The sequence below is a fragment of the Acartia tonsa genome, chromosome 12, assembly GCF_053477335.1.
Source record: "Acartia tonsa isolate MP-2025a chromosome 12, ASM5347733v1, whole genome shotgun sequence".
NCBI lineage: Eukaryota > Metazoa > Arthropoda > Copepoda > Calanoida > Acartiidae > Acartia > Acartia tonsa.
Window position 1 is genome coordinate 43118601 of NC_137271.1, and position 22404 is coordinate 43141004.

Below are 22404 nucleotides of genomic sequence, written 5' to 3' on the forward strand. Positions count from 1 at the left end.
AATGTATGTATACAGTATCCATTGATTAATAATTGACAACTTGTCAATGTATAATATTTCATATTGACAGGAAACGACGACATAAAATATCCATAATACCTAATCAACCATGGATTCTGACTTAGTGGTTTTTTTAGGATATATTTGTAGCTGACTCCAACTTGAAATCAGCTGATGTTGAGCTTCAACAGAGAGCTAGTGAATATCTTGCTCTTTCTAAAATAACAAGGTAACGTAGATAGATACAAAGCTCTGTATATGAGTTACATCACATATGAAAATAGGTTAAAACCTTCATATGACCACTATGAGGTATATTCTTTATAAAACAGAAAAAATGGTCTTATAGCGGTTAGCGAGATCTTAAGGTTCATTCTGACAGAATGACAGATACCATAGACTTCCAAATGTGGTGATCATTCAAGGGGTATTTAGCCCCCCCCCCCCCCCCCTCAAACATTGAAATACCTCAACTTATCTTCTTCCAAAATTTGAAGAAACATATTAGATTACCCCCTTCAAATTTTTGAAACCCCTCATTCCCCCCCTCAAAATAAAAAGCTTGGACAGTTTCTAAATTTATAAGTTTTCAACTAAAATTATTAAAATTTCCAGTATGGCTTCAAAACCGAGTAATATCCTCTGGATTAGAACCTGTTCTCAGCCACCCTGTAAAATTAATACCAGATTTGTATGTGAGCCAAGGCCCTCGGGACTAACAGACCTGATTTTAATCTTATAACCTTTCATTTTTATTTCCGCGGAAAGCTGACTATAATACGATGAGATAAATGATAATTCAAAATATTTAATCTTATTTATTTTTGTAGCCTTGACGTACTTGCAACAGTGTTGGAGGAGATGCCTCCATTCCCAGAGAAGGAATCAAGTGGTATTCTCAACCTTCTACAGAAGAAGCGACCTGGCAGGGTCCCGGAGAATGCAGGTATTGTCAATAAAGTGTAAAATCTTACGTTTGTCAAGTGAAAATATAAGGGAAATTTTTATGAAAAAAAGTTTATCTCAGATGATTGAAAATTGTCTATTATGGCAAGAAAAGGCAAAAAAAAATTCGGCGAGAGCGGCGGTTCTGCCGCCATTTCTTCACAGTTCCATATTGTTCTCCCTAAAAGCAAACTAAAATTGGAGTTTAAATTGAGAATTTATCTGAGAAACCTGCTAGCTTGGACCAGCAAAAAATTGTCTCGTATTACTCCAGGAGTCTTTGGTCCAAACTTTAGGTCTTAAGACAAATAAATCTTCAATAAAAGAAAAATAATGAGAGTTTTATTACTTTAGGAATACTTAACAAATCAAGTGAAGAGAAAAAGACAAACGGTGGAATGACCATGCCTGAAGAAGACCTAGTTAATATTGGTGGAGATGGTAATTTTTTTTTACTTCATACAATATTTCTTTTCTATTTATAGGAAGCTGTTGAGTTTTTTGCTGTCTAGGGTGTTTTTGAATTTACTCAACAAATACTGGTTTTAGTAACTCTTTTCCAATTCAGATTAACAGTAGGTTTTTTTTGCGCCAGTATTTTGATAGAAAATAATTAAGTCCTTTATTACTTAGACAGGAACATTCATAATCATAAGCCACAATTAGCGCAGCATAAATACGTTTAAGATGAATAGAAGAATGATAAACTGACTGCACTTATTAGTTTTGATAATTTAGATAGCTTCTAGTGGCTACTCCACTGGCCTCCTCCCACACTTCTACACTCTGGGAGAGCGAAAACAGCCTAAAACCTTTTGGGTATGACCCGAAGTTATATAAGCAGAAAGACAGATTCGTCCAACTATTATCGAGATTATAAGCCTCATCTGAACAGACGATCTTCGATTTACTTTGTACCTAGTAAACTCTATAGATGTCTACAACACCTTCATACAGTAGGATCTATCTAATAAACTGTCTTACTATTTTTTTAATTTTAGGACCAACTACCAATGGCTATGGAACCGAGAATGGAGACGGTGTAACAGACAATATTCAAAAGTTCTACTGCAAAAATAACGGCGTTCTCTTTGAAAATAGTCTTATTCAGGTAATACATATAACATGAATTTAAAAATATGCTGTATGCTCCTTTTTCCCATTTACTTTCTAAAGACTCTAATCTTATATTTATATTTGAATCAAAGAGTTATAGTTATGTTAACTTAGAGAGATTTGCTACACTCTTAGAATATTATTATGATAAAATAGGCATATAGATTGGTATTAAAAAAAGTTTCTTGTACTCTTTGTATATTATTTTTTTTTATTTGAAAAAAAGAATGTCGTAGTTACTTGGCGAGATGTGTCATATACCTACTCTTTGTATTATTATTGATTTGTACTTTAGTATTTGTATAATATTTAGCTTAGTTTTAAAACAGAGTGTCGTAGTAAATTGGCGAGATTTGCTACCTATACTCTTTTTAGTCCGTCCGTCCGTCAGTCAGTCCGTCAGTCCGTAACGCTATGGGGGAAATGGGATTTACTCAGCTCCTATAAAAGATAGAATTCTGAAATTTTTTGACAACATTCCCATCATTAAGGAGCACAATTAACTATAACACATCACTGGCGATCGGACGGCTTTTTAGCAGGTTTTAGGCTATTTTTAGATTTTCCACATTTTCCCCCATATCTTTGGTGTTTATGGTCCGATTTTCAAAATTCTTTCAGTTAAAGATATCAAAATTAAATTTTCCGTCGTTTGGAGAAAACAACAATAACGGTCAGACTGCCTTTTTGCAGGTTTTTAGCTATTTTTACATTTTCCACCATATCTTTGGTGTTTATGAACCGATTTTCAAAATTTTTTCAGTTATAGATATCAAAATCAAATTTCCCGTCGTTTGAAAAAAAACAACTATGAAGGTCAGACTGCCTTTTTTGCAGGTTTTTGGCTATTTTATATTTTTTTTACATTTTCCCCCATATCTTTGGTGTTTTTAGTCCAATTTTCAATTTTTTTTCAGTTAAAGATGTTAAAATTAAATTTCCCGTCGTTTGAAGAAAACAACAATAATGGTCAGACTGCCTTTTTGCAGGGTTTTGGCTATTTTCAAATTTTTTACATTTTCCCCCATATCTTTGGTGTTTATGATCCGATTTTCAAAATTTTTTCTGTTTTAGATATCAAAATTAAATTTCCCGTTGTTTGAAGAAAACAACCATGACGGTCATTCCCATCCACGAAATTTTGTGCTTCGCTACTTATGGATGTTGTCATCCTTGTTATATTATTATTGAATATTTAGATTGGTGTTAAAACAGAGTGTCGTAGTAAATTGTCGAGATTTGCTGCCTATACTCTTTGTATATTATTATTATTTAATATTTAGATTGGTAGTATTTAGTGTGTTACAGAAACTTAGAAAGATTTGCTATACTCTTTGTATATTATTATTTAATATTTAGATTGGTGTTAAAACAGAGTGTCGTAGTAACTTGGCAAGATTTGCTACCTATACTCTTTGTATTTTATATTATTTAATGTTTAGATTGGTAGTATTTAGTGTGTTACAGAAACTTAGAAAGATTTGCTATACTCTTTGTATATTATTATTTAATATTTAGATTGGTGTTAAAACAGAGTGTCGTAGTAACTTGGCAAGATTTGCTACCTATACTCTTTGTATTTTATATTATTTAATATTCAGATTGGTGTTAAAACAGAGTGTCGTAGTAACTTGGCGAGATTTGCTACCTATACTCTTTGTATATTGTATTATTTAATATTTAGATTGGTGTTAAAACAGAGTGTCGTAGTAACTTGGCGAGATTGGCCCTTTTCTTTGGAAACAAAACAAATCTACCATTCCTTGTAAGTATTCTTATATTATAACAAGTTTTATTAAAAATTAAAATAGGTAGATTCTTGAAGATATAAAAATTAAGGGAAAACAGATGAATCACAGAAAAGAATTTAAAATTATGCCAATTAGTAGCTTTGATAATTTACTACTAAAAGAATTTAAAGTGTAATATTTGATATTTTGATATGGTTTGATATGGAGATGTTGATTTTTCTACTAATTATTTATCTGTTTTTTTCAGAGTTTCCAGTCTCATGTAACCTGTAGTCCAGAATTAGCAACTCAGATTATGCTCCAGGTATAGATAGATAGTTGGATATAGTTTCTAGTCTCATATAACCTGTAGTCCAGAATTAGCAACTCAGATTATGCTCCAGGTATAGATAGATAGATAGTTGGATATAGTTTCCAGTCTCATGTAACCTGTAGTCCAGAATTAGCAACTCAGATTATGCTCCAGGTATAGATAGATAGTTTGATATAGTTTCCAGTCTCATGTAACCTGTTGTCCAGAATTAGCAACTCAGATTATGCTCCAGGTATAAGATGGTTATTATTTACAAGTATCATGACCTTTGGTCAAATTGAACTCCAGTTATTCTTAGACAAGTAATTGGTAATGGTTAATTCTCTACTTAAGTTTGAAAAAAATTAACTAAATTACTTTTTTTGCGTTAAAAATTGATAGATGACTTTTATCCAGTAGGGCTTCGAAAACGATTAATAACCTGTGGATTAGAACAGGTTCTCAGCCATACTGAAAATTAATGTGTAGCATCAAATTACAGACAATTTTTCACGAATATTAAAATACAAATCATAGAATTAATACCTTCGGCCACAGGGTGGGGAAAAACCCAGGGTTTTTTTAAAAAGCCTAGCCCAACCCAACTCAAAAACCCAACCCAAAAACCCTTAAAAACCCAGGGTTTTAAGGGTTTTTATGGGGGTTTTATTGGTTTTTTTTTTTTTTTAAATCCTGGGTTGGTTTTTTTGGGTGGGTTTTTTTGTATGCCCACCCTGTTCGGCCATCAGGTCTAAAAAAATTGGTTTTAATCTTACAATTTTAATATCCACTGAAAGCTGTCTATAATACGATGATTACCTATTTGTTGTCCAGGTTAAGGACGTGGACAGCACCATAGAGGCTGGGGCCCAGTTCCAGCAGATGGTGAATGTGGAGTGTGTCACAGATTTCTACCAACAACCAGATCTAGCCATCACATTCCAGTATAATGGGGAACATCAAACAGTAAGTAGATAGATATATATTTAGCAGGGTGTAGCAAGTCTAACCAACAATTCTACAAAAAATCACGAGGCCTTATGGGGTATCTGGTGATATAGTTTGTTTTTGTCATGTAAGTGAAGAGGAGTGGGAAAGAAGGGGAGGAAAAGGAAAAGGGGAAGACAGATAAACATGGGGGACTGCCATTTACACATCCAGCAAATTTATATGAAAAGAAAATTATATTTTGCTTAACAGCAAATATAAATTATCCTTAATTTCCTTATTCAAAACTAGTTATAAAATTCTTTATCTGGTCGTCAGCGGTTTTAAGACTTAAGATAAAAATGTCCAAAATCGATCCACCCTAATGTTTAAAAAATATAAAGGGGTACTTGCACAAAAGGCATTTAAAGTTAAAGGGGTAGTTTCACGAAATGCATTTGAACTTAATTTAATGAACCGCATATTTTTCCTAGTTAATGGGTTAAGCTACATTTATATAGCATATATTTGAAATAAATTCAATTTTCTACCACGTAGTTTTTAAAATATCAAGACTTGAAAATTGTCTTTTTGTGATATATGCAATTTAAAAAACGATTTTCAAGTCTTGATATTTTAAAAACTACGCGGTATAAAATTGAAATTCTTTCAAATATATGCCATATAAATGTAGTTTAAACATTTAACCAGGATAAAATATGCGGTTCACTAAATTAGGTTTAAATGCATTTCATGAAACTACCCCTTTAAATTTAGTGAACCACTTATTTTTTCCTGTTTAATAGTTTATACAACTGCCCCTTTTATGGTATGTTTAAAAAATAAGGATTCTTTTCTATTATTCTTCGGAACTCCTGAGTTGATATGGTTTTATTTCCTTAGGTGAACGCAAAGCTGCCCATGTCTGTGAACAAGTTTATAGAGCCAGCTGAGATGAATGCTGAAGCTTTCTTCACAAGATGGAAGAATCTTAGCCTGCCCCAACAGGTTGGTAACATTCCCTCCAGAGCTGGATCTTTAAATCATTTTAGTGGTGCGCCAGATCGGCGTGAGCCAACTCTTCCACCAATGAGAGCACAGCATTTACTGAAATGCCGCGCTGTGATTGGCTGAAATTCGGCGCACCCCAATCTTGCTCACCACTAAAATGATTTAAAGATCCAGCTCAGGATAGCTTTTAAACCGAGTAATATCCGCTGGATTAGGACTGGACGTAAGCCATTCTTAAAAGTTATGTATAACATCTTATTATATTCAGTTTTCTACGAATATAAAAATGTACAATCATAAGATAAAGCCAGTTTTTAACCCGTGCCTTCGTCATCTCGGTAAAAAAAAAACTGATTTAAAGGGTGGGGACTGTACAAACTCCCCTCCCCCCCCTTATAAGAGGGGGGGGGGCGAAAGTGACACTTTTTGAAACCAAAACTAAAAGTCAAAGGAACTCAACTAAAAAAAGAGTTACAGGTCTGACATTTTGCATGGCAGTTGCTTTATAGGTGTACAATATGGAACTGTGAAGAAACGGCGTCGCAACCGCCGAAAACCGCCGAGAAATAGCAAAAAAAAATTCGGCGGATGCGCCGCCGTTTCTTCACAGTTCCATATTTTACCCCTATAAAGCAACTGCCATGCAAAATCTCAGACCTGTAACTCTTTTTTTAGTTGAGTTCCTTTGTTGACTTTTAGTTTTGGTTTCAAAAAGTGTCACTTTCGCCCCCCCCCCCCCCTTATAAGAGGGGGGGGGGAGGGTGTACAGTTATATGAAATGAAAATTCAGTATTAAATTTTGGCCTGGCCGTTTGGGCTTGTTTTTATAGTTATCCACCTAATTCCTTTTGTAAACTCTCTTATATGATTGGATCTACCTGTAAAACTTTCAAAATCGAATTTTGGGACTTTCCTTCAAGGGGCTAGTGGGGCAAAAGACCCCCCCAAACACTAAAATTTTAAGTTATGAGCTTATTTTTAAAGATATCGAGCTGATTTTTTAAATGGAAGCTTTTATTGCATAAATGAGTTGATTAGCCATCCCATATTTCATTTTTGCACTTTACCTCTAGGGGCTTTTAAGCTCAAAACTTATAAATTTTGTATTGGGGGGGGGGGGTTGTTTTACCCCAAAAGCCCCTAGAAGTAAAGTGCAAAAATGAAATATGTGGTGGCTATTCAACTCATCTATGTAATAAAAGCTTCCATTTAAAAAATCAGCTCGATATCTTTAAAAATAAGCTCCTAAGTTAAAATTTTAGTGTTTGGGGGGGGTCTTTTGCCCCATTAGCCCCTAGAGGGAAAGTCCCAAAATTCAATTTTCAAAATTTTACAAGTAGATCTATTCATATAAGAGAGCTTACAAAAAGAATTAGGTTGATAACTATAAAAACAAGCCCAAACGGCCAGGGCAAAATTTGATACTGAATTTTCATTTCCTTTAACTGTACAAACTTCCCCCCCCCCCCCCCCTGTATATTTTATATCCGGGGAATGTTGTATGGCTTTGAAACCTATTGATATCCTCTTGATAGATAAGAACTGGTTTTGAGCCATACTGAATTATATATCATACCGTATTACAGACAGCTTTTCACGGATAATAAAAAAAAAATCATTCGGCTCCTCGTTGCACATAAACTGAAATTAATCTTATAATTCTTCACTTTAATATCCACTGAAAGCTGTCTATAATTCGATGCGATAAATAACTATTCCTACCTATGGATATAACATTGTATTATCAAAAACCACACAACAAAAGACTTTAAAGTAAATAAAAAACAATATTTTATTGTTAAACTAATGTTGTTGTTTTAGCCAAGATTTTGGTTGTGAGAATCCTTTGACCAATCTTGGTAAGCTTCGCGCACAGCGGAGTGTATTGCATGGTACATTTTAAGCTCATATGTTAATCCAATTTTTAGGAGGCTCAGAAAATTTTCAAAGCAGCATTCCCCATGGAGAACACCACAGCGGCCAAAACTAAACTCATTGGTTATGGCTTCCAGGTATTATTAGAGCATTTTAGATTGCTATCATGGACATAATTTATTGGTTAGCTCGTTTATCCAGTAGTAGGGGAGGAGTTGGGTGAAACTGAAGGGGGTGGATGGGAAAAATCGTTATTTTAGCTAATTACAAGTATCACTTCATTAGAGTATATGATAATCCGGTGTAAGATCCAAGTAATAATAAATCCCTTAAAATAGATAGCATGTGAAAGTCTAGAAGAAAATAAATAGATTTATAGTCAGAAATAAACTTATTTGTAATGCCTTCTCTGTATTTTAAACTCTTGATGCATAAAGGCGGACAATAGATTAAAAAAACGGATTAAGACATTAGCCGAAAATTTTATGTAATCATAGTATGAGAGACAAAATTACCCCTTTATAATCTAAAGGGATAAGACACTGGCCGATAAATTGATGTATTTCCCCAATGATACATAATATTACCCCGTCGACCAGGTGGCAATTAAAGGTTGAAACGTTTAAACACTCAACTTTATGAACTAACCATTCAGAAGTCCCCAAAGTTGTTGATGTAACGAAAAAGATAATGATATTAAAAAACATTGGGGGACTAGTGGAATAAACAGTCCAATATCCCCTCCCTCCCTGTATAAACCGCAATTAAGTCTATGATTGTTTTCATTGTCCTTTCCATCCAAGCATCTCTGATACTGAATAGTGGAGGGCTAACGTGAAACGATGATGTCCTATGTTTTGTTTCAGCTGTTGGAGAATATTGACCCCAATCCAGAGAACTATGTGTGTGCTGGCATTATCCACACCAGGACCCTGCAGATAGGAGTCCTGCTCAGGCTAGAACCTAATAATCAGGCACAGGTAATCATACAGATAGATAGATAGATTATCCACACCAGGACCCTGCAGATAGGAGTCCTACTCAGGCTAGAACCTAATAATCAGGCACAGGTAATCATACAGATAGACAGACTAACAGACACACATTAAAAGGACCTTCAGATTGGGATAGAACCTAATAACCTAAACCATTCATAGGGGCGTCGTAGCTCAGTGGTAACGCACTGAGTTACGGTGATGAGAGTTCGAGTTCTAGTCCCCATGTGGAAACTCGAATTTCTCAGTTGAATACATTCACGCAACTTCCCCTGGTTGTGTAAGAAGGGGATTATTGAGTAAGTTTGGATACTTAATAGTCAAGTACATATTATCAGTACTACCCTTATCCCAAGCTCCTCTGCGGAGAGCGTCATTCATTACGGTGACTTAATTTGGGACACCTGCCATACTCGGCGAGGGTGAGGTAATAATGAGTAGCTCTCATGAGATAGCGGGTCAAGTCATAATGTGCTTGAACGTGGAGCTTGATAGCCCTAGTGGCTATACAAAAGTGTCTCAGCCTACTCCATGACTACTTAGGTCCAAACCCTAAGAGACTATGGCTAATCAATCAATCAACTAGATACATAGTGACCAAATTACTTACAGACTAATTGAATAAGAATAACTGATGACAGACAGCTTTACTGACAGACAGAAAGCTTTACTGGTAGACAGACAGACAGAAAGCTTTTCTGATTGACAGAAAGCTTTTAATACCAGACAAATAGACAGATAATTTTACTGACAGAAAGAAAGACAGAAAGCATTACTGACAGAAAGACAGGAAACTTTTTTACGGACAGACAGGAAGACAAAAAGCTTTTCTGATCGACAGACAGACAGAAAGTTTTAATGACATATAGGCAGACAGAAAGCTTTACTGACAGACAGAAAGAAAGCTTCTCTGATAGACAGACAGACAGAAAGCTTTTCTGACAGACAGAAAGTTTTAATGACCGATAGGCAGACAGAAAGCTTTACTGACAGACAGACAGACTGAAAGCTTTATTGACAGATAGACAGTCAGACAGAAAAATTACTGACTGAACAGACTGACGTTAAATGGCTAATAGACAGAGAGATTATTTCAATTTTTTTCAGATGTACCGTTTAACCGTACGCTCCAGCAAAGACGCGGTGTCACAACATATTGTAGATGTACTCTCAAACTTCTTCTAAACTCTGCCAACACCACGAGGCGGCCTAGCACATTTTAACACTCTGCCCAGTAAGGTGCTTAAATTGATTGTAGTGTAATAAAGAGGCAAATTTACTAAAATGTTACTTTAAAGTGAGGATTTGATACTAAGGATGGAAATCTAAAAAAGAAGAGTTTTGTTTGAAAATTTATTTTTTCCAAAAACTAATAGTAATTACCTAAAAGCAGAGGTATTAGTAGATTAGTCACTTTATTATACTTAAATCGATTTAAATCGTACTGCTGTAACCATCATATACAAATAAAAAAAAACATAGCATATTTTAAAACAATATATATGAGACAACTTTTATTATTAGGTGGCTCAATTTGAAATGATTTTAGATTCAAATAATTGTTTTTTGAGACGGTATGTTATTATTGAATTTAGAATTATTAAAATAGTTGGTCTGCCTAAACTGATTATGTAATTCCAAATGTATGGTATAGAACATTACCATAAAGGTCGAGATATTAAAGAGTTAGCTGTAAACATTTTTAGGAATTAGAAGAAAGAATCATGATTATTGTCGTTATTTATTATAAGATTTTATGTTTAGCCCTAGCAAATAGATAAGAAATGTTTAAAGCTAACTCTTGTACTAATAAAGTTAAAGACAGTTAATTTATGCACTTATTAATAATATTTATTTTAAAATACAAACAATTAAATGTACTTATTCAGTAAATATTAACTTAAGTTTTTTTTCAAATAGGATTGAAAAAGAAGTGTATTAGATACCTAGTTAATATTATGAAGAAAATAAGTCGGCAGTATGTGATTGATTTTATAAATACAATCACTAAACTTTTTAAAATGACACATACTTTTATCTAAAATAAACTTTTATACAACAACAAAAAACAATGAAAATTGACCAAGATCTGAAAATAATGCTCAGCAATTTTTGAACATTTTTGACAGAAAATAATATGTTATTAGCATAATTTATTGAATCATTTCACAAAAAAATAATATTTAAGAAATGCATACCTAGTAAATAAACATTAGGTACATTGTTTTAAGGCCTATTGCTGTATTGAATATTATAGAAAGCTACAATTCCTAATGCTTTAAAGTATTTTAATTGTCATTTTTTTATGAATACTGAAAACCAGTGGTTAACTAGTTTTAGTCAAATTATAATCCTTAATAAGGTGTATTTTAAGAATCAAAGCTTATTTCTACCTTGTTTCTAAATGTATTTCAAACCCAGTGTTAAAACCTTTTTGATGAAAAATAACCAAAAATTTTCAATTTTTATGTTTAAAAAGGAGAGACGTTTTTGATCTGGCATTTACTTTAACCTGGTTAGTTCTAAATCTTATTGTTTTTATTGAATCTTGAAAGTTTTTAAAGTATAAAACAACTGTCTTATTAGTTACATACAAAAGTATTTAGTATTTATAAAACAACATTTTAATTTTTTTAGGGCTGCAACTAATTTAAAGGCTTACATCGTAGGCTTTTAGTTTTTGATGCATTTTGTGGATTAGAAATCTCAGATTTATTCTTGTTTATGTTAGATTTTACTATAAGCCGGTGGTCTTGTATTAAACTCATTTTCAAATAATCTAATGGGATTAAGGGTTTGGGAAATATAAGGCATCTCAAGCTCTTCACTATAAGAAGGGACAGGACATTTTTGAACACTTTTTTTTGAGAATCTTTAGATGTCCCTTTATCTCTGGTTTATTTTAAGAAAAGCCTGATTTAAAATATTAACATTACTTTTTTTGAATCTCTTACTTAAGTTTGAATATGTGTTTAATCAATTAAGAGCTGAAATAATTTTATTTTGCATTTGATTTGCCTATTTAAGAATATTTGTACTTCTTAAATTAAACTACAATTTAACCATCCTTTTAACCAGTGTTGCGGAGCCGGGAACTGTAGAGCCGCCATATTTTGCCGGAAAACGGCTCCGGACTAGATAAATAATAAAGAGATTTTTTTTATAAATTATAATATGGTACCTAAATCTATTTTGTCATGTGCAAATTCCCCTTTTAAGTTTTTCAAGTCCATTTTTATCAAAAATTTAACTTTTAAAACCTTCAAAAGTCAAAAATAGACGGAGGGAAAAAAATATGTCGAGCTTTTCTTGATTTTAGGTCGGAGCCGGAGTCAAACCCGGAGCCGCACCAAAATCAAACGGCTCCGTAACGCTGCTTTTAACCCATTTTAGATAATGGTGTTTTAGTAAGGTTGAGTTAAAACATTTTTTTAAAACTTAATATTTCAAAATTATAATAAAAATATTATTTAGGTATTATAGAAACAAAGTATGAAAATGATTTTCTTTTTATGTATTTTATTTATTTTCTGTGATTTTAATTATTATCAATTGTAACAATTATTAATTATCTAGACATGTTTGACTTTTATTTAAATAGTAAAAATTATTATAAAGCTTTTTATAAAAAAATAGCAATTAGTTTAGATAAAATAAGATGAAGGGAAATGTTTTCTGAAGAAAAAAACAAAGATTTATTGTTAAAATGTAAACCTGTAGTTTATATAATTTGATGCTAAATATTAATCATTATTAAATAGATTGTACTTTCTTCGACTTTGTATCTTTTAGTTTTGTCATAGAAATTATATTTCATGGCGAAAATAATGATACCTTTTTTTAGGCATTTGATTAATTAAGTCGATATATTGATCGTTGATTTTAGATGGAAATGTTTTATCTTTAATTATGAAATAAAGTCATTCCAATTAATTCTTAATTTTTGGTGTCTAGTAAAATTTAAAGTTTTTGGGGGATATATTTGCGGTTATTTTTCATTAAACTAAATTGATGTATTGTACAAAAGGATATATAAGTTGGAAGGAATTTTAATGTTAGAGGGAGATTTGAAATCTGCATCAAATTCTAAGAATTTTTTTTAAAATTTGTTTTTTTTGTATAATTCTTTATCTAAAAGCGGAAATACTATTTAAGTTAATTAATTTTGACATCTGTGATTGGTGGTTTGAAAATTATCTGCGCTCTGATTGGAGACGCTTAAGTGTCGCACATCATTCAACCAATTAGAGCGCAGGTAGTTTCCAATCCACCTATCCTATTGGTCAAAATTTATGAACTTAAATTGTATTTCCGCTTTTAGATAAAGAATTATACAAAAAACTAATTTTATTTAAAAAATCTTTAAAATTTGATGCAGATTTAAAATCTCCATCTAACATTAAAATTCCTTCCAACTTATATATCCTACTGTACAATAAGAGATATAAGTTTTCCGGAATTGTAATGTAGGGAGTAGATTTGAAATCTGCATCAAATTTAAGGATTTTTTATAAAATTCGTTTTTTGTATAATTCTTTATCTAAAAGCGGAAATACAAATTAAGTTAATTAATTTTGGCATCTGTGATTGGTGGATTTAAAAAATCTGCGCTCTGATTGGATGTCGTACATCATTCAACCAATTAGAGCGCAGGTAGTTTAAAATCCACCTATCCTATTGGTCAAAATTAATTAACTTAAAATGTATTTTCGCTTTTAGATAAAGAATTTTACAAAAAACGAATTTTATAAAATATCCCTAAAATTTAATGCAGATTTAAAATCTCCCTCTAACATTAAAATTCCTTACAACTTATATATCCTACTGTACAACCCTAATCATGGAAAACAATGTTAACCTTTTTGCATATGATTATTTGTAGAAAATTTTGGACCTACCAATTCTATTTTGATAAGTTTCCAAAGTTGCCTAGGTAGGAAACATGGATGACAACATCCATAAAAGCGAAGCACTGAAACGGTAGGACAAACGGACATTAACACTTGTATAGTGTCAGAACTGAATAATCAGAATATAAATGTATAAGCGTCAAAGTAAATTTCTAAGTAAATTTGTTAAAACACTGCTTGATACAGGATAATATTTATGGACATACTTACATTTTTAGGACTTTGTTATAGAGTTGCTTCGCTTATAACATTATACTTTGTTGTCCCAGGAATCAATATACCAAAACTCAGATCAATCGGATGATTAGATCACATAATTTGTTGTTGAAAAAGTAAAAAATCAACATGTTTAAAATGGACGTACGGACATTCTGGTTATGATTATAGAGTTGCTACGCTTTCTAAATCGTACCTAACTACTAAAGGAATCACCATGCAAAGTTTGAAATCGACAGGACAATTCTAACATGCCTAAATTAACGAAAAAAGCTATCCGTTACGGACGGACCGACCCTAATTATAGTAAAGCTTCGCTTTAAAAAAAACTTTGATGAAATTTCAAAATACATCTCATTGCATTGATTTAAACAAAATAGTAGCAGGAGGAGATAACTTTTTTGACGTCTCGTAGTATGCCGCGGTTTAACCGAACTCGACACGTTACCAATATGTTGCCGGATTTTTAACTGCCGGCGGCCAATATATGGAACTGATCACAGCTTTCATAATATGCGGCTAATTTCTTACCTTGCGAACGCCGAACATACCGGTACAACGATGCTGGTACGAAGTTCGGCGACTTGATGAAAAAGTAATTGCCAATTCGTACCAAAATATGATCGGATTGTTCCGACGTTGTGTTTCAATTGATCCGATTAGAACTCTAGATTTTGTACATTTATTGTTTAACGCCTGTAAGCGTAAGAAAAATACACCTACAAAATAAGCTAGAAGCCTAAGCCCAACCAATCACGTTGAAGAACAAAAATTAAAGCACGCATACAGGTTCAAATAATAGTCTCGGGTGCCGAGCCCTGTTATGTTGATAAAAGAGTATATATAATTAAAACACAAACGTAACTGTCCATCACATACGCGAGAAAAGACATAACGACATACCTTAGTTATAGAGTAGCTACAATACTAAAATAAATAACTACAATTAAAAAATAATTATTTTTATTAAAGTTTAAAAAATATAATGTGTATTACTAAAGTTACTAAGATAATACAAAAATCTGGGTAATTATATTTTGTATCAAATGCTTTGTTAATATCTTAAATACAAAAAAAAGTATAAAAAAAAGGCTTGATTTTATGTAAGCAAGTGTCATAGCTGCTTTTTCAAACAAATATGTCATGTTAAAATTTGTATTTTCTTCGTGAAATACCCTATGATTAGTAAAGTGAGGTAGAACTTTTTCTATCAGTCTATTTATAAAATTGTAGATATTTTTAATTTGAAAAATATTCTTTTTATATTGATAAAAATTGATTGGTTATTGGTTTAGAATCATCAGAATATTTGAAGGACCAAATCGGTGGATGGTTTCAGGAATAGGTAAAACCAACAATTTGATTAATTCGTAAAAATAATTTTTCGGATTTATAGCTGTCTGCTGGGCTATTTACTGAGACAAAAAGTTTGTTTTAAGTAACTCAGTTATAGGTTATAGCTGGTATGGTGTGAGATGGCTGTAGAATGTTTTTTTTCTTCATGTTATTCTGTTGTTCAGATCACATATCTCCAACAAATATTGAGGTTTCCTGTAAATACAATTAAATATGTGGATAAATATCAAAAACTTTTTGCTTTTATCAACAAAAATAATGTTGGGTTAGGTTATATCACGCCTGGGTTAGGGCATTGCTGGGTTGGTGCCTTCCGCAATGGTTAGGCATGGGGCTTTACAAAGTGTCCTAAAATTTGTGATGTGTTACGTCATTGAAATGAGGGGTAGGAGAAGAAGTGGGAACCCCTTAAAAAGAGATGGATATAATGACGTCACACGGCTCATTTTTTAAGACACTTTGAAGAGCTTCTTTAAGCATAGACAAAAAAAACTTTTTCAGTTTTTAAAAAAGTCAATGTGGGATGGGGGGATTCATTGATCGATATGCAATGCACTTTAAGTGAAAGCACTGATTTGTGTTTTTTTTTCTATACATTTTTACTAATATTATCCATATATTTATATTCCTGAGCATGGCGATTGATGTCCCCCTCGACACTATCCAAGCTCTGCAGCTCAGAGAGGTATTCCTTCTCTCTCAAGGGCTCCACACGCTAAAAAAAAATAGAATGAGCAATTTTGTATAGGTGTGGGGGGGGGGCGAAAATTACACCCCCCCCTCGACACACACACGAAAATGGGTTGTGAGGCAGAAGCTTTTTAACCGTAGACACTTTTCCAACGCTTAAAAAATCGCTGGGATCTTCAGGGATAAGACAATGGACAATAAATTGATTAACGTCCCCATTGATGATAAACTAAATTACTATAGACGAAATATTTGCTGAAAACTATGGACTCTCAACTTAATGAACCAACTAATCAAAATTTAATATCAGTACCCAAAGTTATTAGGCTAAAGAATAAGAAAACGTGACTATAAAACTTTGGGTACTAGTGTAATTAACAGACCAATGTCCCCTCCCTTCCTGTAAAAATCATAATATCCTACCCTGAGATTGGTTTCCAGGTAACCGTGATTATATAGCATCACACAACACTGACGCCTATAATAATATAAAATTAGCGGCTACGCTCCGAGAAGCCTCTAGGGGCACTTTTTAGGAGAGGTGAGGGAGGGAATCGACCCTTCTCTTTTAATTTTATAAAAAGATAAAGTAAAAAAAAATTTGGTCTAGGAGCGATTTATCTTTGGAGGGTGGAGGTACTCTCCTCTAAAATTATTATAAACCATCCTTGGACTAAAGAAGCTTCACTGTAATGGAGAACTAAATCGGTTCAGCGGTAAGCGAGATCCTAAGCTACAGACAGACAGACGTCCTGTAACGCTTATAAAAGGATACTAGTGGCTTTTAAAAAAATATAAAATATTTGGGGGGGGGGGGGTTGAATTGTCCCACATCTAAGAAATAGCTTTAAACAACACAGGACTAATAGCGATATTCCCTCATGAGTAAAGTCCAATCGGTTCAGCGGTTACCAAGATCTTAAGCTTGAGACAAACAGAAAGACATTGTTCTACTTTGTATTATAGATAAATTTGTCGCTGGTTTTACTACCGCCTCCCTCCTTAAGCATTTTCGTCAAATAAAAGCACTTATCTCATTAATTGAAATTGCATATCAATACAGTTAGGAACAAGGATGACGAAATCCATAAAAGTGAAGCTCTGAAACCATAACACTTGTAGAGTGTCAGAACTGAATAATCAGAATAAAAATGTACGACTTGATTATAGAGATGCCTTGCTTATAGCATTGTACTTTGTTGTCCTAGGAATCAGTATTTAAAAAATCAGATCAATCGGAGAATTACAACACATAACTACTAATACAGGAATCACCATGCAAAGTTTGAAATCGATAGGATAATTCTAACATGCCTAAATTGAGTAAAAAGCTATTCGTTCCCGGCGGACGGACCGACCGTAATTAAAGAAAAGCTTCGCTTTTTATATATTATATAATTTTATTTCACAACCCACCACCACCACAAAGTTTCTCAGCTGCCATCAAATGTAAATAAGCTAAATATTTTTTGTGTGGATTTCTCTATATAAGTATGAACTCTATAGCTCACATTGTCCGTCCGTCTGTAAATAGCAATAGCAAAAAAAAAACAATTTTAATCTTATGATTTATCATTATACAATCCGCGGAAAGCAGTCTATAATACGATGCGCTAATAACGTTTCTATGCTTCGCAAATTATGGATATTATGATGGTTGTGTCTACCAAATATCTATCTATCCAAATATTTTTTCCAGTATGGCATTAAAACCTATTGATATCCGCTGTATTAGAACCGGTTTCCAGCCATAAAGCAAAATCATGCATAGCATCGTGTTACAGAAAATTTTCCACGAATATTAAAATATAAATCATAAAATCAATACCTGTTTTGTTAGCCCGAGTATTCGGCCACTCGGGGCTAACAAGACTAGTTTTAATCTTATAATTGAAATTTTTATATCCGCGGAGAGATGTCTCTAAAACGATGTGATAAATAACTATACTTGTCTTCATGATTAAGACCATCAGCTGCCGCAATCAAAGCGGCCTTGATTCTCTCCATACGGTCCAGAACAGCGTCAAAACGCGCCTTGAGGGTAGCATACTCGTGGTCTTGCATCCTAAAAATAATTTGTTTATATCATACAAATGTACTATCTAGAAATAGTACACAATATATGTTATCCTAGCGGCTTTGCTCCTAGCCTCTAGGGGCTTTGTCTCAAGATGTAATAAAAAATAAGTACAGACAGACAGACATCATTCTACTCTGTTTTATAGATACAAGCGGGCTTGCCCCCAGCACCTAGAGGCTCTATTCTAAATTATAAATAAGGTCAGAAAAATAGCCTAAAACCTTACCCAGACTTTATCTATAAAATAAAATAGCCTAAAACCATCTCAGGACCTATAGGAATCTTCAATGTAAGGGAGAACCATATCGGGTCAGCGGTTAGCAAGATCCTTCGCTACAGACTAAAAAAACCTTACTACTTTATATAAAAAGATATGTACTAGAGGATACGCCCCTAGAGGTCTTAAGGAGCACTTTAGGTATGGGGGATAAGTCGACCGTCCACTTTGAATATTTTAATTTTAGGCCTCTAGGAGCACTTGAGGTGGGGGTATAAGTTGACACTCAACGTTCAATTTTATTTTTAAAAGAAAGAAACAATTAGATGGGTTCATTTATTCTAGGGGTGATTTCTATTTGGATGGGAGTGTTATGCCCCTCCCTCCAAAAAAAATATTTATAAACCTTCCCAGGACCTATGAGAAGCTACATTGTAAAGGAGAATCATGTCGGTTCAGCGAGTACAGAGATCTTTTGGTTTACAAAGACATACAGGCAGGCATGCATCCTGTTACTTTTATAGGAGGATATTTATGTAAAGTGACTTTCAAGTTAACAAGAATGTTAACATGATAAAGAAGGGTATGCTAGATAGTAGGGTTGGGCCGGATACTTTTTTGGCTGGATATCCAGCTGATTTCTAATGCCGGATATACGGTATCCGGCCTGTTATTGAAAATAGCCGGATATCCGGCAAATTACCGGATATTCGGCCGGATAATCTGATATCCGGGATTAGATATCAGCCGGATATCCGTTATTATCCGGCCATTTTCAACATTACTAGATAGTAGATAATCGTGAAAAACACGTGAAGTATGACAGACCTACGGACCAAGTGAGTTGTATACTGTTAAAGAAGAGGATCTTCACAAAAAATACCAGCAGTCTATCTTTACTATAAGCCAAGAAAATCCCATATTTCCAATAGCGCTACGGACTGACGGACAAAGTAAATTATAATTTTAAAAGATAAGTGTTCCTTAAAAGAATTAGGGATCTTAATATTTTTTATCTTTCTGTTCTTTCCTGAAAATCAAAATACCAGCAGGTACACCCCTAGAGAGAAGGGGGGAAGTCGACCTCTATTTCAGTTTTAAAAAATTGTGATCAGGGGGATGGGGGGTCTTTGAGAGGGTTAAGGTAACATCTCAAAAATAGTTTTAAAACTTCCTTAGAAAATTATAAAAGGCCTCAAATATCAATATAATCTATTAGTTATAGACAAACGGACGGACAGAATGACACTAATTACAGAAACGCTTTGCTTTTAACAAAATGCTGTCACAATCATCCTAGGAATCTTTTTTCTTTAAATACGATTATTTTAATTTAATAAAAAAGCTGAAATATACTGTAAGTAAAGTACTTTACATTTTGTGAATTTTGTTAAGAAAAGTGTAATGTTATATAAATGATAAATTCAATTTTATACATTTCAAAAGTGTACAAAAATTTCATGGTAATTTTTCTTACATAAATAATAAAACTTGATATTTTTATCTAAATTGCCAAATGTTCTATGATATTAATAACTAGCAGAGAAAATCCCCCAAGAAAATAGTTATAAACCTTCCCGGGACCTATGAGAAGCTACCCTATAAAGGAGAACCCGATCGGTTCAGCGGTTAGCGAGATCCTTTGCTACAAACAGACAGACAAACAAACAGACAGACAGACATCGTTCTACTTTGTATTATAGACTAGCGGCTACGCCCCTAGAGGCCTCTAGGGGCACTTGAGGAGGAGAGAGTCGAATTTAGTAATTCAATTTCTTATTTTAGATTTTAAAAGAAAAAGTAAAAAAAATTTACAATTGATGTTTGTTTTTCGTTGAACTCTCTTTCTAAAATTGAGAAATTTTAAAAAAATTTAATTTCTCTAGGGAGGGTGGTCGTACCCTCCCCTAAAATAGTTATAAACCTTCCAGGAACATATGAGAAGCTACCCTGTTAAGGAGAACCCGATCGGTTCAGTGGTTAGCGAGATCCTTCGCTACAAACAAACAAACAGACAGACAGACAAACAAACAGACAGACATCGTTCTACTTTGTATTATAGACTAGTGGCTTCGCCCCTAGCCTCTAGGGGCTTTTTTTCTGAAGGTTCAGGTGAGAATTTTAAATATTTTGTTTACATTTTTTTTTTAGATATTTTCTGTATTTGATAACATTTTATAATTCTTTATATCATTTTATAACTCTTTATATCTTTTTATATTTATTTATATTGATTTATATTATTTTAAACCTTTGAATTTTTCTTTTTTTTATTGTTTTTTAAATTTCTTTAATTTTCAATTTTTAATTAGCCATTAGCCTTTTTGGGGCTTCGCCCCTACAGGAGAAGGAAGTTTTCACAATCTTTTTGAATTTGATAAAACAAAGTTTAAAAGAAGAAAAGAAATTCAAAAAGAAGAAAAACAATTGAAAATATAAAGAAAATATAAAAAAGTATAAAAAAATATAACAAAATATAAAAAGATATAAAAATTTATAAAAATATATAAAAACATAAAAAACATTAAAATTAGAAAAAAATATGAAAATTTTTTTTTTGGGGGGGAAATTTTCATTTTTTGGGGGGTTTGGGGTGTCCCACCCCCCAAGAAAATAGCTTAAAACCACTACAGGACCAATAGGTATATACTCTGAAGAGTAGAATCCAATCGGTTCAGTGGTTATCGAGAACTTAAGCTTCAGACGGACAGACAGACGGACGGATGGACAGACATCATTCTACTTTGTATTATAGATTACATAATTATTACATAATTATGCAAATGCAAACAATACTTTGATTCTAGACACGTGCTCACATAAATATGGATTTACTATACCCCCTCAGGGATATTTCAGTTTTTCAAAATGTAGGGGTAAGGTTATTATTTCTATTCTTTCCTGAAAAACAACATACTAGCAAATACACCCCTAGAGGCCTTAGAGAGGGTGAAGGTAACCTCTCAAAAAATAGTTCTAAACTTTCCTTTAAAAAATAAAAATTATAACATGCCTCAATTAACAATAAAAGTCATGGACAGACGAACGGACAGAATGACCCTAATAACAGAAAAGCTTCGCTTTTATTAAGGGCTCTAACTAGAAATCTTTTTTCTATACGATTATTATAATTTTATAATAATGCTGAATTATAATGTACTTTTTAAGTTGAGTAAAATTTTACAGAATAAATAAACAAGGATGACAACATCCATAAAAAGCGAAGCACAAAAAATCGTAGATGGGAATACGTACGTACAAGTAGATTTAAATTGCATTTATTAAAATCAAGAATAGATTTATTAGAGAAAATAAACACGAAACCTTATTTTGTTTTGTATGATGACGACGGTCAAAGTAAATTACATAAAAGATACTCATAACAATAGGAAAAATTATTTTGATATTGATATTCCAAAAAGTTGGATCAAAAACACCAAAGATATGGGGAAATATGTAAAACATATAATAATAGCCTAAAGCCTGATAAAAAGCAGTCTGACCACCATGGTTGTTTTCTTAAAACGACAGAAAATTTAATTTTTATAATATCCTTAACCTGAAAAATTTGGAAAATCGGAACATATACACCAGAGATATGGAAAAATACATGAAAAATTTATAAATAGCCAAAAACCTGCAAAAAGGCAGTCTGGCCATCATGATTGTTTTCTTTAGATGAAATTTAATTTTGATATCCATAACTTTAAAAATTTTGAAAATCGGACCATAAACACTGAAGATATGAAGAAAAATGTGAAAAATATAGAAAAAGCCTAAAACCTGCTAAAGAGCGGTCCGACCGCAATTGGTGTTTTATAGTTAATTGTGCTCCTTAATGAATGTTGAATGTTGTCATAAAGTTTCACCTTATAGGAGCTGAGTAAATCCTATTTTCAAAATAGAGTACAAATAGCTCATGAAAATAGGGTGACCCCTAAAATGGTGGGTCTGGCTCTCTGACATATCTTAAATTTGGCGAACTTAAAATTTTGCAACGCATTGATAGAAACAAATAATTTC

The 22404-nt window shown here is 32.9% G+C and overlaps 1 protein-coding gene and 1 long non-coding RNA gene across 11 annotated transcripts in view; one reads left to right on the forward strand and one right to left on the reverse strand.

Annotated features, from left to right (window-relative positions):
• The window catches only part of AP-2alpha (adaptor protein complex 2, subunit alpha), a 28480-nt gene extending 15635 nt beyond the window's left edge, over nt 1-12845 (forward strand). The window contains exons 20-32 of one of the 10 annotated variants that reach the window (XR_013884565.1): nt 138-229; nt 831-946; nt 1300-1386; nt 1947-2056; nt 3746-3826; nt 4060-4116; nt 4939-5070; nt 5935-6039; nt 7971-8054; nt 8784-8897; nt 10020-10182; nt 10323-10486; nt 12387-12845. Coding sequence is in view for 1 of the 10 variants with exons in the window: in XM_080178807.1 (XP_080034933.1) it covers nt 138-229; nt 831-946; nt 1300-1386; nt 1947-2056; nt 3746-3826; nt 4060-4116; nt 4939-5070; nt 5935-6039; nt 7971-8054; nt 8784-8897; nt 10020-10097 (1056 nt within the window). In the remaining 9 variants the exon portion in view is untranslated. Of the gene's footprint in view, nt 1-137; nt 230-830; nt 947-1299; nt 1387-1946; nt 2057-3745; nt 3827-4059; nt 4117-4938; nt 5071-5934; nt 6040-7970; nt 8055-8783; nt 8898-10019; nt 10843-12305 lie in introns of those variants that run through there. The other 9 variants (XR_013884562.1, XR_013884564.1, XR_013884563.1 and 6 more) reach the window with 9 other exon arrangements.
• A 3122-nt stretch (nt 12846-15967) lies between these two features.
• On the reverse strand, nt 15968-18184 carry LOC145333640 (uncharacterized). The gene is made up of 3 exons (XR_013884568.1): nt 18033-18184; nt 16508-16562; nt 15968-16109 (listed from the first exon to the last, which is right to left on the reverse strand). It is a non-coding gene; the product is annotated as an uncharacterized LOC145333640 (long non-coding RNA).
• Between the last annotated feature and the right edge of the window lie 4220 nt (nt 18185-22404).